At 43.3% G+C, this 16,091-nt stretch overlaps 1 protein-coding gene across 11 annotated transcripts in view; it reads left to right on the forward strand.

Moving 5' to 3' along the window:
• The window catches only part of KLHL6 (kelch like family member 6), a 217,883-nt gene that overhangs the window by 75,765 nt on the left and 126,027 nt on the right, over window positions 1-16,091 (forward strand). For all 11 annotated transcript variants that reach the window (XM_045037212.1, XM_045037213.1, XM_045037211.1 and 8 more), the window contains one exon: window positions 14,310-14,759. In XM_045037212.1, coding sequence (XP_044893147.1) covers window positions 14,310-14,759 — 450 coding nt within the window. The remainder of the gene's footprint in view (window positions 1-14,309; window positions 14,760-16,091) is intronic.

Genomic DNA, 16,091 nt, shown 5'->3' on the forward strand with positions numbered 1-16,091 from the left:
TGGTTTTGCCGGGTGAAGACAGACAGAGATTGTCTCACTGAGGATGTTGAGATTTATTGACAAACAGAGTCTAGGGACAAACCGGGTTGTTCCCAGGGACTGAGACAAACATCAAATCTTGTGCATGGTTTGGGACTTGGGGAGGTGGTATCCTTCTGAATCCTCAGTAGGTCAGTGGTTGAGGGGAAACAGGTGGGGAATGAGGGGCCCAGAGTCAAGACCAGGGGCTATGGGATTTTTTTTGTTGAGACTGGAGCCTAGGCAGGATCTGTGGAGTCCAGCAAGGAAGGGAGAGTAGAAAGAGGGAGGAGAGTCAACTATGAAACAGCACTGATGAGTTACAAATAATTGCCAATTTTATTGTCTCAGCTTCCTCAGGGTATTTTAAAGATACAGAGCAAGTTACTTCCATCAGGACTGGTCATGCCTTCTGGTGATGTGTCCAAGTCAGTTACCACCCCCACATACAGCCCTCCCCCCTTTCTCTGTCCTTACCTGCTTACACCTTTAGCCTTACTAACCGGCAGGGAAATACTCATTATGTGGAGTGAGGGACTCAGTAGCTATATTGTATTCCCTCCCTCCCCCCAACTGCTCCAACAATCTGACCTCAGCGAAATCCTTCCCAGGTCAGATAGGGCCTCTATCTAGTTCAGCTTTTACTTGGGGGCTAAAACAGAGCTGCATGTATTCTACAGTGGGTGTGTGGGTGTGGGTATATGTGCAAATCTTTATTTAGCCTCCTTGTTTTCAGTAAGATGTCCTCATGTGTCTTTCTCAGTTTCTGGTGTCCCTGAGTCCAGAACCTCTCTGGTGTGGTTTCTCCAGAGATAAATCTTTTCCAGCAGGAACAAAAAATCTATCTTTTGTTAGGTTATAAGAGGTGGGGGGGAGTCCCAGGAGGCTTAAATTCTTCTTAAACCCACCCTTGTTACCAGCCCCATCTGCCCTGGCCTTGCTATTTCCCTGGGACTTTAATATTTCTGCTTTCTGGGGTTCTGAGGGACAAACTCCTTTGTAGGGCACTTGGTCTGACCTCTCTTCTCTCAAAAAAAAATCACTCTCGAGTCTTCACATTCTGTGGTTTGGGGTTACTGATATCTCCTGGTTTCAGTGAGGATGGAGTTTGTGTTTCTGTTTCTTGTTCTCCTTTTCAGTTTTGGGTGATTTTTATAAAAACTCTTTAGATAGTAAAGACTGTTATCTTTTGTAATAATGTTGCAAATATTTTCCATTGGTTACTTGACTCATGATTTTTAGTAATGACTTTTTTTATATATAAAAGTTTAAAATTAGTGTTTAGTCAGATCTATTGATCATCTTCTTGATGTTTTTTGCCTTCGTTGTATGTTTTTAGAAAGACCTTCCCCATTGCTTACTTATATACTTACTCACTTCTAGTTTCTATTAGTTTTGTTATGTCCACCGCTTTGATATTTAAATCTTTAATGTATCTGGAAATCATTCTGGCATAAAGTTTCTCTGTTGTCTTCATTGTCGTCGTCCTCCTCCTCTGCCTCCTTTCCCTCCTTCTCCTCCTTCATCTCATTTTCTCTCAAGTTGTGAGCTTCAACAGAGATTTTGGTTTTAATGAGAGGTGGAAGGAAGAGGAAGACAGAGACAGGATAGAGATAGAGCACGTTCTGTTTATTATTGATTCCCCTATCCTGGTAATGCCTCACCTCAAAATTTTCCAAATCTCATTCACTTTCTAGGCAAAAAATAGTAAGTTCTCTCTGAGGCTATTTTACTAACTTTCCTAATGAGTGTTGATTCTTACGAAAACAAGAGAAGAGTGCTCTGGGTGTCTGGTTAGAAAGTCTGTTGCTTCTGGATAACTTGCTTTGGAGACTCAGATGTAGAAAACTGAGGATATCTTCATTCCTGAAAACACCACAAAGGACAGAGATTTGTAGGTTGTTGAAATCACTTTGTGGTCTTAAAAAAAAGTATTCTTTTGAATGGATAAAACATACCCTTGTTCCAAATTCAGAAAAACAGAAGGGGAGACAGTGAAACATTTTGCTATCTTCACTTTTAGTAGTATCTTGCTGTCCTTCGTATTCTTTTTTAAAATTTTATTTATTTATTTGTTTTGAGAGAGAGAGCACGCGTGCATGCTCTTGGGTGTGTGTGGGGGGGGGGGGGAAGGGGCAGAGAAAGAAGGAGAAAGGGAATCCCAAGCAGGTTCTGTGCTGTTAGTGCAGAGCATGACACGGGGCTCGATCTCAGAAACCATGAGATATGACCTGAGCCAAAATCAACAGTCAGATGCTCAACCAACTGAGCCACCCAGCCGCCCCTGTCCTTCATATTCTATGCACACCCCAGTGTATATGTGCATATATCATTCCCACTCTTTGCTTCCAGTTTTTAACACAAATATTGGTGCACTATACACTTTTTTTTTTTTGCATCTTGCTTTTTTTGGCTTCACAATATATTTTGGAGATTGTTATAGATCAGTATATACAGAGCCTTTTTGATGGCTGCATAATGTTGTTGGGATCTCCTCAGAAATGAAACATGTTATCTGTAATAGTCTCTTATAAGGCAGAATGGTGGATTAGAAAGAACATGGGTATTGGACTCAGACAGAACCTGGGTTTAAATCCCAGTTCAGTCATTTATTTGCTGTGTGTGTGTGGACAAGTTACTTAGATTGTCTGAGTCTCACCTTTCTTATTTGTGAAATTAGGATGATTATAATACCTACCTTTCAGGGAGAGTTACTGTGAGAATTAAGTGAGATGCTATTTGTAAAATACCTAGCACATAATACATGCTGGGTAGAATTTTCTTCCCATCATTTGTGCGTTAATTTTAACTTTACTTTGGATAATTTGTGCCTTGAATAAACTGACTGACATTGAGCTGTGAGGACATTTTCTTATGCTATCCCCCAAGTTTTGCTTTTTCCTGGATTAGGATTTTAAGAGACCGTGATTTAAAGTTTTGTTTCATCATGTTCATGTAACACTTGGTTAGTAGAATGAATTGGACTGGTGCTATATTTAATTGACTCAGAATTGTAGATGGAGAAAAGTGTGCCAGAGTTGGCATTTTATCTTGTTATTTTAGAACGTGCACAGAAGCTGATACCACCTTTCTTGGATGGAAATCAATGGGAACCAGATGATCTTGGTGTTTTCTACCCCATCTGGTAGTAAAGGGTTTTAGCTGTTACACTGTCACTGTGCATCAGCTGCCCCCTCCCTTTCTACTTCTCTTTTCAAGTCTCTTCCTGTTATCCGTTGATTCCTTCTATGCCAGAATTTCCTAGTCCAGAAAGAGATAATTTGATTGACCAAGCCAGTCACCGCTAATGCTGTTTGAAAAGACCTTTTCATGCAAAGCAACTTCATGAGTTGCTGGCTTCCTGAAGACTGATAACCCTGGGGTCAGCTACCATTACCACTGTCATTGGTCCAGTCAGCTGTGGCACAGGGTGGGACAGTTTCTTTTAGGAGGAAAGTTAGGGTGTGGCAGGTACTAAATGGACTGCCACAAGAGGAACTTTGCAGTCACTTAGCTGTGATTAATTAGCCAATTATGGGGAGAAATATATTTTCTCCAAGTAGTTTCTAGAAAGGTAAGAGTAAGAGAAGCACCTATGAGGAAAGGCCCAAGCGACCCTTCACAATGTGAGGCAGGGTTTTTGAGATGAATGTCATTCAGTGGGGGCTGCAGGGAACTTGCCTTATCTGGAACTTCAGGCTTCTGAGTTCTAGATAAGCAAGGCAGTGAGAAACTGTAGAAACTGTAGGTGTGGGACAATGGCTATAAGAACTTGGTAAGATTTTTCAGTTGTGGAGAACTGCCATGTTAGTTTGGAGAACTTCGTCATATTTGTTACTTTCATTTTTATTATTAAAAACTCATGAAAGAATAAGGGTTTGTGAGCCTATCTGCAGGGTAGCAAAAGATGTGAGGTCAGGGAGACCATGCTTACCCTTCATTTAGTCTTGGGACAGAAGATGGCTAAGATAACAGAGCAGCTGGTTAGAAGGAGCTTGGAAGAGAAAGGGAAATCAGGCTGAGACCTGAGGGGTGATGTGAGGAAAGAAAGAGGGATGCCAGAGTGGTGGCCTGGTCATCTGGCCTGGGGCCGAGAAGACCCAGGTGGGGCCTCCACAACAGCTCTGGGGCTGAGATCTGTATGGATGAGGTAGCCATGTAGTCAGTGGCTGACCCGGATGGCTGGGACTAGCTTCTTGGCTTACTCAATATCTGGATCATAATACATAAATATTTGTTGAATTGGTGAAGGCATGTGTCACTCTTGTCTATTACTAGCTGAATATGAGGACTGCCTCAGAAACTGCTCAATGCCCCATCAAAATTGCCTGACCTCCTTTAAGAGGACACCAAGAAGCCCACTCCTGGCTTTTAGAAATGTTGTGGGCTGGTAGAGGAGGAAGTATTCCACAGGTTCATACTAATAATTGCTTCATTTTTAAGCACCCACTAAGTGCCAGGCACCTAACAAAAGCAGGTCTCACTCATTACATTACGTCATTACAGATGAACTTGTGTTGTCATTGATAGAGACCCACAGACTGTGTCTACCCACCATCGTAATAGCCAGGGGATCCAGGCGAGAAAACCAGCCCAACTATTTCTTTGCTACTGTCTAGAGAAAATCAATCTGTTGACTGATGCATCCTCTCCCATACATTCCCTTTGTCAACCAATGTTGCTGTGTGGCCATTGTAGGTGCTAAGAAATTGGGGTTACTCTCCTGGGTCCGCAGGACAGTAATAGTTGTGCTTCCCAAGCATTCACAATGTGGCAACTGTTTTGCCTACATGGTTTCATTTGAAATGAGGTATGTATTTTTACCCCCAATTTTTAGTGATGTAAAAGATCAAGGTTTCATGGCTAATGAGAGAGGAGCCTGGATTTCACCCCTATCTGCTTATGCTAGCCTGTGTGTTCCCCACTACATACTGCGTGCGTCCCTCAGAGCAAGGCCTGGAGCAAGTCAGGATCCTGAAGGCAGCTGGGGCTGTTGGCATCCTCAGGGAGGGCTGCCCAGTGGAAAATTCTGGAAACCAGTGGGGCCCTGTAATTGTGTCAGCAGGTGAGACTGGCACAGCTGCCACCCCTCATGCCTGACTCCCTCTGGGGAAACCAAATGTCCCCATCTCAACAGTGAGCCTGCTGCTGTCCACACAGTGTCTCTTTAAACACATTTCTGTGTTTAATCTCAATGTTTACTCTTTTTTACTTTTAGGTATAACTTACGTTTAGTAAAATGCACACATCTTAAATGTACAGTTTTTGATTTTTTACACGTGTTTGCAGTCACGTAACCACCACCCAGATCAAGCTCCAGAACATCCTTGGCATCCCAGAATGCTCTCTTATGCCCTCCACAGGTAGTACCTCCCCAGGGAGAGCTATCACTCTGGCATCTGTCACCATACATTAGTTTTGCCTCTCTGAATTGCATATTGTTCTTGAGTTCTAATTAGTATAGAGGATCTAAATCTGAGGCTACAAATGTAGGTGTGCAAAGATAAAAGCATGATTTAACCTATTATTTTTCTAACATTGAACTTAATCTGTTTCCTGAGCTTCCCATTCTATCAGTGATAGAAATTGTAGTCAACCTAATGATATCTCATTTCAGGAAAGCTTCATCAGTTTAGCATCTGGTTTGCTTAAATGGTTCCAAGGGGGTGTTTACAGATTACCAGGACATTATAGAAAGAGGCATCTGGCCCAGGCTTACCATGGTTATTTGCATCATTGGTCTATGCTGGCACCTGCTGGAACATCTGTGTTCCCATTGGTCTCTCTCTGATCATTGACTCCTTCACCCGTGGCATCAGCTGGAAGTCCTCAGGCCCACCTGGTTCAGGCCCTCAGTCTTTGTGGGTCACTGTGCATTCTCTTTGTCCCGTTTGCAAGTCCTCCTCAGGTCTGCCAGTCCTCTCAGTGATTTCTTTGTCCCTCTCAGGAACACACAAGAAACTTCCATTTGCTTGCCTGTGCCAGTCTGGAACTATAGGGAATTTGGAGCAACTGCCATAGGTCCCCTTTGTCTAGAAACAACGCATTCCAGCTTCTCTTCTGCTTCCCCTATACTGGACTGCCGCTTTTCTGATTTCCTTTAGGAAGTCGAGGCACACATCCTTTTGCTCTCAGCTCCACAATCTCTAAGGAGCTTTTTGCTTTTCCTTTACTCTAGAGTTTGGCCTGGGTTGGGAGGCAGGGCATCATCTCAAGGACCCACACCTGCTTCTCACTTTATCGCTAGACTCTCCTCTTTTTTCTTGGCTCCGGAATCATTTTTGGAAAAGCTGGCTGCTACATTATCATCCATTCTCCTACGTCTGTTGCTTTGACATAAACTGTATGCCTAGACTCTTTGGTATTCTGGCTTTTCCAGTTCAAAGGGCCCAGTTATTACTACTAACTGGTGTTTCAAAACTAATTTTCTACTGTAGGTTCTGAAAGTGTATTTAGAAACTCAAAAATCAAAATTGTCTTCTTTTGTCTATCCTATCATTCTTTCCCTGGGTATTCAGCCCTAGTTGCTGCCCATGGGTGGTGAAATACAGGAAGTGGGATATGGGGTTTTTGTTGTAATGAAATTCATGTTACTACCAGATTTTGACTTTTACTTCTACCTAATTTCTACAAATTACTAACTATTTACTACATTCAAGGTACTTTGTAAGAAACTATCGGGGAAATAAAGACAAAAATTATAAATATTGATCACATTTGTTTAGCAATTTATTGTATTCTTTCCCCTGCACGATCCATTCTGATGTTGACAATATTTCTGTGAGTGGGCTGGCCAGGTAATTCCTTCACAATGAGACTGCAAAGTGGGCTTTATTATTCTCAACACTTTCCAGACAAGGAATCTGTGGCTCAGAGAGAGTTCAGCTCATCAAAGAGTTGAAGCCATAATCAGAGGCCTAAACCCAAAACTTCTGACCCCATACCTGCCTCCCGCCACTACCCCCAAAGCCTCAAAAGCAAGGACTCCCACTGAGCTTTCAAACCACAGGGCAATCCAGCCAGACCCCAGGGCAGAGTATAGGGTAGAAAAACGTTCTGGCCCTGAAGGAGGTGGCATTGACTTGGACTTCATAGAATAGGTAGGATTTCAACACGTGGCAGCTGGGTTGGGGGAAAAGTATTTAGGCAGAAGCAAAGACTTAAGTTTCCACTTCCCTACCTGATCCCTTACCTGTTGCAGCTGTCTGCTCATGGACCTGCTTCTCAGGACTTGGCTTTGCTTAGATGCCCTACTGCTTCTGTGCCCTAAATTTGCACGTGCGCGCGCGCACACACACACACACACACACACACATACACACACACACACCATATCCTGAGCATCAAACATATCCCAGACATAGTCATTCCATTTAATCCTCATAGTGGTGTCCCTTCTTGGCCTTCATCGTGTCCCTGGGCTGAGTCACTAAGCTCCAGCACTTGCCCCTTGACTCTTAGTATGGCCCATGTGGCTCCCTCATTGTGTGCTGCTGGCCCGTTGGGGGCCTCACTAGCTCCTCTGAAAATTCAGGGGCTGTCTGTTGCCTGAATCTTGACCAACCTTCCCACACCCTTTCCTTTCTCCCTGATCCCACTTCTGAGGTCAGTGTACCTCTATAGTTGCCTCAGTGCCCCAGAACCTGCCCCACCTTAGTGAGTGGACCTTTTGCAGGTCTTAGCTCCCTTTCCTGCTCACCCCATATAGTTTCCAGGAACCAGCAGACCCCTCAGCCAAGTCTAGAGCAAGGACTGAAAGTTTGGAGCAGAGGACATCCTAGGAGTAGGGGGGCAGCGTATGCCCTTTGGTCTGAAGTAGATTATCATCTGAGAGAGGGGGAAAGGGGCAGGGATGGAAGATTAGGATCAGTGGCAATTTACAAATTTGAAGTATGAAGATCCTTCTTTCATATCAATACACACCCCATAGAAAAGTTTTATTTTTTATGACTATTATCTGAGAAGAAAAATGGTGACAAAAAATATTTACTATGAATTCATAAACAGGGGTGCCTGGGTGGCTCAGTTGGTTAAGCATCTGACTTTGGCTCAGGTCATGATCTCACAGTTCAAGAGTTCAAGCCCTGTGTTGGGCTCTGCACTGACAGCTCAGAGCCTGGAGCCTGCTTTGGATTCTGTGTCTCCCTCTCTCTCTGCCCCTCCCCTGCTCATGCTCTCTCTCTCTCTCTCAAAAATAAACAAACATTAAAAAAATTTTTTAAAATAAATAAACTTAAAAAATGAATTGACACTTTCAAATAAATTTGAAGTTTTTAAATCTCATCAACAAATTATTTGCTCTTCACATACACTGATTTGTTGGGGCTTAAAGGTAAGAATACCAATGTCTTTATACACCCTTTGCAATAACTATAAGGTCACTTAGGGATTGTGGTCAATGGAATTATTGATTTGGGTCAAAATATGGCTTCAGTTTTTCTGGGGTGGATTTGAAGGCACCTCTAGGGAGATGTGGAATTACATTGGTTAAGTCTGTTAAGATCCCAGATTCTGGAGACCCTGAAGGGAAGCAGAGGAAGGACAGTGGAGATGGGGAGCAGGGTGTACATTCTCATTGAGACAGACACTTCTCATGGGAACTGCAGCTATGTCTCAAGTGGTTTCTTTGATTGTATTTTTAGTCCTTGTTCGAGGTCAGGTGCCTGACTGTAACCTTTTGCTCACATGTCCCCTCAAACAGGAAGTTGGCTGTCTGTTGCCATTATCTGTCATCGCTCAGCTTTAATAAACAAGTTCATGTGTCATTTGGACAGGCTGAGAATGAAAATTTACACTAGCATCTTAAATAATCTTGAATATGAAGAAATAAAAAACACATATATTTTAAAGAAAACAATTTCTTGTTCCCATGACTCCCCTGCCCATCAGCAGTTTCTCAGCCATTGGTTAGTATGCTGCTCTATACCCCTCATACTCAAAAGTATTTAGTGAAGCATATTCTGAGGGGAATGTAGACAATTTGGAGATCACCACTACCCTTGTTCTCATAGGGCCTCTTCAGACTCTCCTTGAATTTTGTTAGCTCAACAGTGTGACAGTTACAGAGGCAGTGTGATGCCCAATGAGAAGAGTGAGCTAGCCATGACCTTGAGCATCATCTGTACCACTTACTGGCTGTGTGGCCTTAGGCAACACACTCAACTCTTTGAATTCTCTACTTCTTCCTTTGTGCAAATGGTCTGTGCTAATACCTACCTTATTATTACTTGTTAAATAAAGTATATTTGTTAAAAAATAAAATTTATTCATTAAAAAATGGGTGGGAAAGTGTCTAGCATAGGTCTTGGTACATACTAGGTATCTGAAAACTATTTTCCTCCCCTCTCTTCTTTTTGGCAGAGTTTGTGCTAGGGGCTGTTAGAAATAAAAACACAAATATGGCCCAGAACCTGCCCTTGGGATGCCTGACTGTTGTACAAAGGAGAAATGTAATTGGTGCTCCACAGAGGGTCAAGTGAGTCGCTCAGTGGAGCACAGAGGAGGCAGGGATTGATTCTGTGTTGGGCAACTGAAAAAGCCATGAAGCAGGAAGTGGCTTTTGAGAAAGAACTTCATGAATTGGCAGGATTTCTCCATTTCTTTTCCCTTCCCTTATCTTTCATTTTCCTTTCTTCTTAAGCACATATTGACCCAGAATTAAAAATGTCCAGAGGCAGAGAAGGCTTAAAACACAGTCAAGACTCTCTGGCCTTGTCGTCCTGGCTCTCCTTCTTGTGTTGGCTTTGTCCTCAGGTGCATGGATACTACAGAGCAACTCACAGCATCTCCTGTAAACTCAATTTTCAGAAAACTGCCACAGGTGCAAACAGATGCTTGCACACTGTTGTAGGGGTTCACAGACTCTGGACCTCCTCCGTCAGTCCCAAACTTAACACTCCAAGTGAAAAAAATAACCTGTGTGTAGATGAGGCGATGGCCATGGTACTCCTCCCCCCCCCTTTTTTTTTAAGTTTTATTTATTTATTTGGGGGGGCGGGCAGAGAGAGAGAGAATCCCAAGCAGGAGAGGGAGAGAGAGAGAATCCTCTGTCGGGCTCTGCACTGTCAGTCGAACTCACGAACCGTGAGATCATGACCTGAGCCGAAATCAAGAGTCACTTAACCTACTGAACCACCCAGGCACCCCTCTTCCCCTTTTTTTGAAGTTAATTTAAAAGGGGCCTTCTCAGTTGAAATTGGGGTGAGCTATCCTGATTCCTTTTTTAAACAGTGAAGCTCTGGAGTCAAACTTGCCTGGGCAGGGAGAGCAGGATTTTAACAGAGTGATGAGAGAGGAAGCAGGTTCAGGCTGATGAAACAGCCTGAGCACAGAAAGGCTCTGTGACAGATAAGCTTAGGAATGTTTGGGGAAGGTGAATAGACAGGTCTGACTGTGGAGAGGTTCTATCAGGGAAAGTCCTGGTGACAGTGTACAGCTTGAGGGGTAAGAATAGGGCTGCCTTCACTTTCAAGCAGTGGAATCACCGAACTGTGTTATATAGCATTTATCACAGTTGTAATTTGACACGTGTGTGATTATTTGATTACTGTTTGCCTTCTCCACTCGTCTGTCAGGTCCAATGAGCACAGGCACTGTGTCTCTTTCTGCTCACCTCTGTTGTCCGATACTGACTAATGGCCTACTACATAACAGATGTTCAGTACACATTCTGGAAATTAACAGGTGGATGAATGGGGGAATGAATGGTGTCTGGCTGGGGAGGGACACTCTGGATCAATGTTTCTAACAAATGTGAGCTCCAGTACTTGGTTTGATTCTCCTTCACGGTTTCCTTCTTTGCTTATCAGTAGTCATGAAGCAGGGGTAGGAATTGGCACCTTGTGGGTCAAGCTTTCCTCCAGGCAGATCAGATTACTGGAGCTCTTGTTGGTGAATTGTGCAAATCATGGTTGGCATCTGCCAAGCCCTTGTCCTGTACACACACTGCTCGACCTGAGGAAGCTTGAAGTTGTCTTAAAACATGCATTTTTGGAATTAGATAAGACTGCTTCAAATTTTAGCTCTACCTCTTATTAGCTATAACTGTTTGAGGAAATCCCCTCACTTCTCTGGATCTCCTTTCCTCATCTATAAACCAGGAAAGATAATAAATATCTACTTTATAGTATTGTGAGGATTAAATTAGCTCAGTAATATAAAGGGGCTGGCACATCATAGGTGTTCTTTGTTTTATTTTTTACATTTTATTTTATTTTCTCATTGTGTCCTTGAAAATTGCAAGGAGTATTTCTTTTCTTTTCTTTTTTCTGATTTTAAAAGCAACTTCATGCTCAGTGTAGAACATTTGTTCTAAACAGCAAAGTCTAAAAGAAAAATTAGCAACTGCATTTGAGATAAACACGATTCGCATTTTGATGTGTTACCTTCAAGTGTTTTCGCCATTCATGAGAGACTTTATTGTAAAACAGATAATTCTGTCACATGGTGGACAATGCAAGGGAGGACATAAAGGTAAACAGTGAGAAGTAAGCCTTCCTCCGTACCCAGACCCCAGCCACCAGTTCCCCTCCTCAGAGACAACCACTGTTACCAGGTTCTTAGGTGGCCTCCTAGAGACAGTTTACATATTTAGAAAATCTGTTTTATTTTCATACCATCTTCTTCTTATGCAAACACTGGAATAGTGTATGTGCTATTTACACTAGAGGCTGTCACAAAAGTGAGTTCCCTTTTAGCGCTCATAGATATCTCTGTGGGCAGGGCCACATACGGCTCTGGTGACAGGTTCTGAGGGCTCAACAAGGCTTGGTCTCAGATGTATATTTTTACTCTTTGAACTGAAAATCTGCAGACAACTCAACAGGTGTTAGAGTTCTCAGTCTCAACCGTTTCTACAGTTGCTCATGCGAGGAGTAGATCTGCAGGCCATGGCTGGAGCCAGCTGACAGGGCAGTCTGAGGTAGAATTAAAGCTACTCCAACATTTCATTGAAAATTCAGTCAATTTTCTTAAAGTTTATTTATTGATTTTGAGAGAGAGAGAAAGCGGGGAGGGGGGGGGAGCAGGGGCGAAGAGAGGGAGAGAGAGAATCCCAAGCAGGCTTCATGCTGTCAGCGCAGAGCCTGATGCAGGGCTCGATCTCACAAATCTGTGAGATCATGACCTGAGCCAAAATCAAGAGTTGGACACTTACCCAACTGAGCCACCCAGGCGCCCCTGACCCTCGGTCAATGTTTTCTAAACTGACAATTGGAACGAGAGTTCTGACATGGAAAGGTAATATGTTGCAATTGGGATTGATCCAAAAATCAGGGATGTGTGCCCCCTAGAATGCACTGGACTGAAGACCAAAGCCCAATCATTCTAAGACCAGTCCTGCCCCTGCCCCCACCCTTCAGGCCCCACAACTCTGCTACCCTCAGCTCCTGTCACTGGAGCCTCTTCTCTGCAGGCTACATCCGTCCCAGTGCAGGTCTGTCCCATTCATACTGTCACTGGGCCCTGCCTTCAAATTGGCCCTCCCTGCCAGGTCCTCTCCACTCAGCCTCCCTCTTTCCCTGTTAATTCATCAACACAAGAACACTGAGACCTTGACTCTCCATGGAGCCCAGTGGATATGGAGTGGGGATAGGAAGTTGGATGTGTTCAAAGCTAAGCTCCAGAGAACAGTGAGTAAGAATGGACTGATACATTTGAATATCGTACACTTGAAACTAATGTAACACTGTATGTTAATTATATTGGAATTAAAATTAAAAATGAAAAAAAGAATGAACTGATGCATTTGAGACACCTCATCTGGAAAATGAATATTAAGTAATATAATGGATATGGCAGTGCTTTGTAAAGTGTTAAGTGCTATATAAACATAAGGGACTCATTTTTTTTTAAGTTTTTTTAATTTATCTTGAGAGAGAGAGATAGAGAGTGAGCAGGGGAGGGGCAGAGAGAGGGAGAGAGAGAGAATCCCAAGTAGGCTCCACGCTATCAGCACAGAGCCTGACGTGGGGCTCAAACTCACAAACAGTGAGATCATTTCCTGAGTTGAAACCAAGAAGGGACTCATATTTTTATGAGGATGATGATCATTTAAAACTAAGACACATAAACCAACGATTTTACAAATGAACTTTTAAATTGCAGAAGTGCTACTTCATTTTAGAGGATTTATAAAGTATGTAAAAAAAAAAAAGGAAGAGAAATTCTCAGAGTCTTATTAGAGAGTGTAGTACCTTGTATTATTTATACAGTATATTCCCTTTCTATCCTTATGGGACTGTTGGGAGGATTATTTTTTCCTTGACAACAGGTTTTGCCACGTGACTTACTCTGGCTGGTTAGGTGTGAGTGGAAATGGCATGTGCAACTTCTGAGCTAAAACTTAAGAGCCTTTCGGTAGCTCTGCTGTCTTTTTTCTCCTTCTGTCATAACACTGGCATATATCTCAGTCAAGGGCTTTTCAGTCATCTTGGAATGAAGACTCCTGTAGGACATATAATGTGAGTGAGAGATAATCATTTATTCTTGTCAGCATCTGAGATTTGGGGGTTGTTTGTTACTGTAGCAAAAATTATCCTAAGATACCTGGTCTCCTGAGTTATCATACCTGTTAATATTTTGGTGTACACACTTCAGCCTTTATTTTTATGCCTGTGTCCCATATTTTCAATAAAAAGTGGATTATAACATACCTATGGTTTTGTGAAGTGCTTTTCTCATTTCAGCTGCAAATGTTTTAGTATATATTTCTAAAAGACAAGGATTCTTCTTTAAACATAATCACAATACCATTACCACACTTAAAATGAATAATAACCTGAATTAAGGATCCCAATAAAGTCCATACTTTGCACTAGCTTGATGTGTCTCTTACATCTCTGTGCGTTTTCAGGTTCCTCCTCTCTGTCTCTCTCTCTCAGCCTTGTGATGTATTTGTTGAAGAAATTGAACTGGCTGTTCCGTAAAGTTTCTCACAGTCTGGATTTTGCTGATGGTATATTCCCATGGCATCATTTAACATGTTCCTCTTTCTGCTGTATTTCCTGTAAATTGCTGATTAAATCTAGAAGCTTGATCAGGTTCAGTGAACAAATTTTTAAACTCAGTACATTATGAACATTTTCTATGTCATTTAATATTCTTGTACATACTTTATTAATGACTACAGGGCTGTTGAAAACAAGAATGTACTATCATTTCTTTAGCTATAGTCCCCTATTGTCAGTCATTGGGATTGTTCTAATTTTTTGTTGCTACACACAACTCCCTGATAAACCTCCTTGGGGACTAATGGTTTTCTGGCCTGATTTGCCTCCCTTCTGTTCTCTTAGTTCCTGCGGATGGTGGATGCCTGTGCTAGCTTCCTAACAGAAGCCTTGAATCCAGAAAACTGTGTTGGAATACTGAGGCTGGCAGATACACACTCCTTGGACAGCCTGAAAAAGCAGGTGCAAAATTACATCATCCAAAACTTTGTGCAGATTCTGAACTCTGAGGAGTTCCTAGAGCTTCCCGTGGACACTCTGTACCACATCTTGAAGAGTGATGAGCTGTATGTAACAGAGGAGGCTCAGGTGTTTGAGACTGTGATGAATTGGGTCCGACACAAACAGGCAGAACGACTCTGCTTGCTCCCCTACCTCCTTGAGAATGTGCGCTTGCCACTGCTGGACCCGTGGTACTTTGTGGAGACGGTGGAGGCAGATCCTCTCATCAGACAGTGCCCGGAGGTCTTCCCGCTGCTTCAGGAAGCCAGGATGTACCACCTTTCAGGCAATGAGGTGAGCTGACGATGAGCGACACTAGCTAACCAGTGAGGTAAAGGAGTCTGCGGGCCTCACAGAAATATAGGTGAGGCTGGCTTACAGAACTTTACTTCACGGTGAAGACAATTGCCACACCGTCTACGGTTTGAGTCAGGCAGTTCCAGATGCCCTGGATTTCTGATCTGTGAAATGGGGATGATACTGCATCATAAACAGCTACTGAGAGGATTGAGTGAGATAGGAAATTGCTCAGCACCATGCCCAGCACATCCTTCCTCTACCCAGGGCTTAAGGGTAGAGGTTGGTGGGGGTGACGTACACAGGACAGAATGTGCCCTGTTCAGTCACCATTCCACAGGAGCACAGCTTTCCTAGTTTGCCCGCTCTGGGAACTGCGAGTCTCTTGGATATCCTGTGAATGTTACCTTGGTTCAGACTGTCGTTGTTTCCTTTCCGAATTTCCAAAAATTCCTCAAAACTCACCTTCCTGCCCTCAGTCTGGCCTCCCTCCAATTCATTCACCAGCTGGATAATCTAAAACTCAAGCCTCATCATTGTGTTCTTGGGCTTACCCTCTTCGTGGCTCCCCGTGACTCCCAGGATCAAGCCCACACACTTCCTGCCTGAGCTCCTGTTGCAGGGAGTATGGCCGGAGTCGCAAAAGAGGAGTCCGAAAACAAAATGCAGTTAAGTGAAGTTCCCCATACTCAAGTCGGAATGAGGCCCGACTGCAGAATGAAGCTTCTTTTTATTAGGATAATTGCTAAAGACTACGTGCATAAAGTCAGCTAAGCAAGTGTGTTAATCAGGCTAATGGTTTAGCTTTTTTCAAGGTTGAATTTTGAGTTAATTGGTTTCTATACCACTAGGAAGGGTCAGGTGTGAAGGACGATCTGGCCCTGGACAAATGGCTCTAGGTGTTCCTTAGGAGCCGCAGTCGCATTCAGCTGTGTAAACGTGTCCTAAGCCCTTGCACCTTCTCCAGCCCTTCCCTTTTGAAGTCTCCTCCTTTGAGCCTTCCCTCCTGCATCTCCCACATCTCCCAGAGCCTGGCCCTACACTCTTCACCTCCTGCCCACTTCTCTAGCTCCATCTCCAACCTCTCCCTTTCTGCTACACGCTAATGCTCTGCTTGCAATTCCCCAAAGTGGACGTGCCTTTTCACCCTCTATTGCAGGAGAATGAGGTGCTGTTCAAATGCCTTTTCCTCTCTCCATCTAATTAACTTTTACTCTGGCTTCAAAAAGTTAAAGCATCACCTTCTTCAGAGACCTCTCTCTTCTCATAGTTCCTGGTGCATTGCTCTATCGTAGCGCCAACCACTGCGTGGTAACCATTGTGTTCCTC

The sequence above is a fragment of the Felis catus genome, chromosome C2 (genome assembly GCF_018350175.1).
Source record: "Felis catus isolate Fca126 chromosome C2, F.catus_Fca126_mat1.0, whole genome shotgun sequence".
Classification (NCBI taxonomy): domain Eukaryota; kingdom Metazoa; phylum Chordata; class Mammalia; order Carnivora; family Felidae; genus Felis; species Felis catus.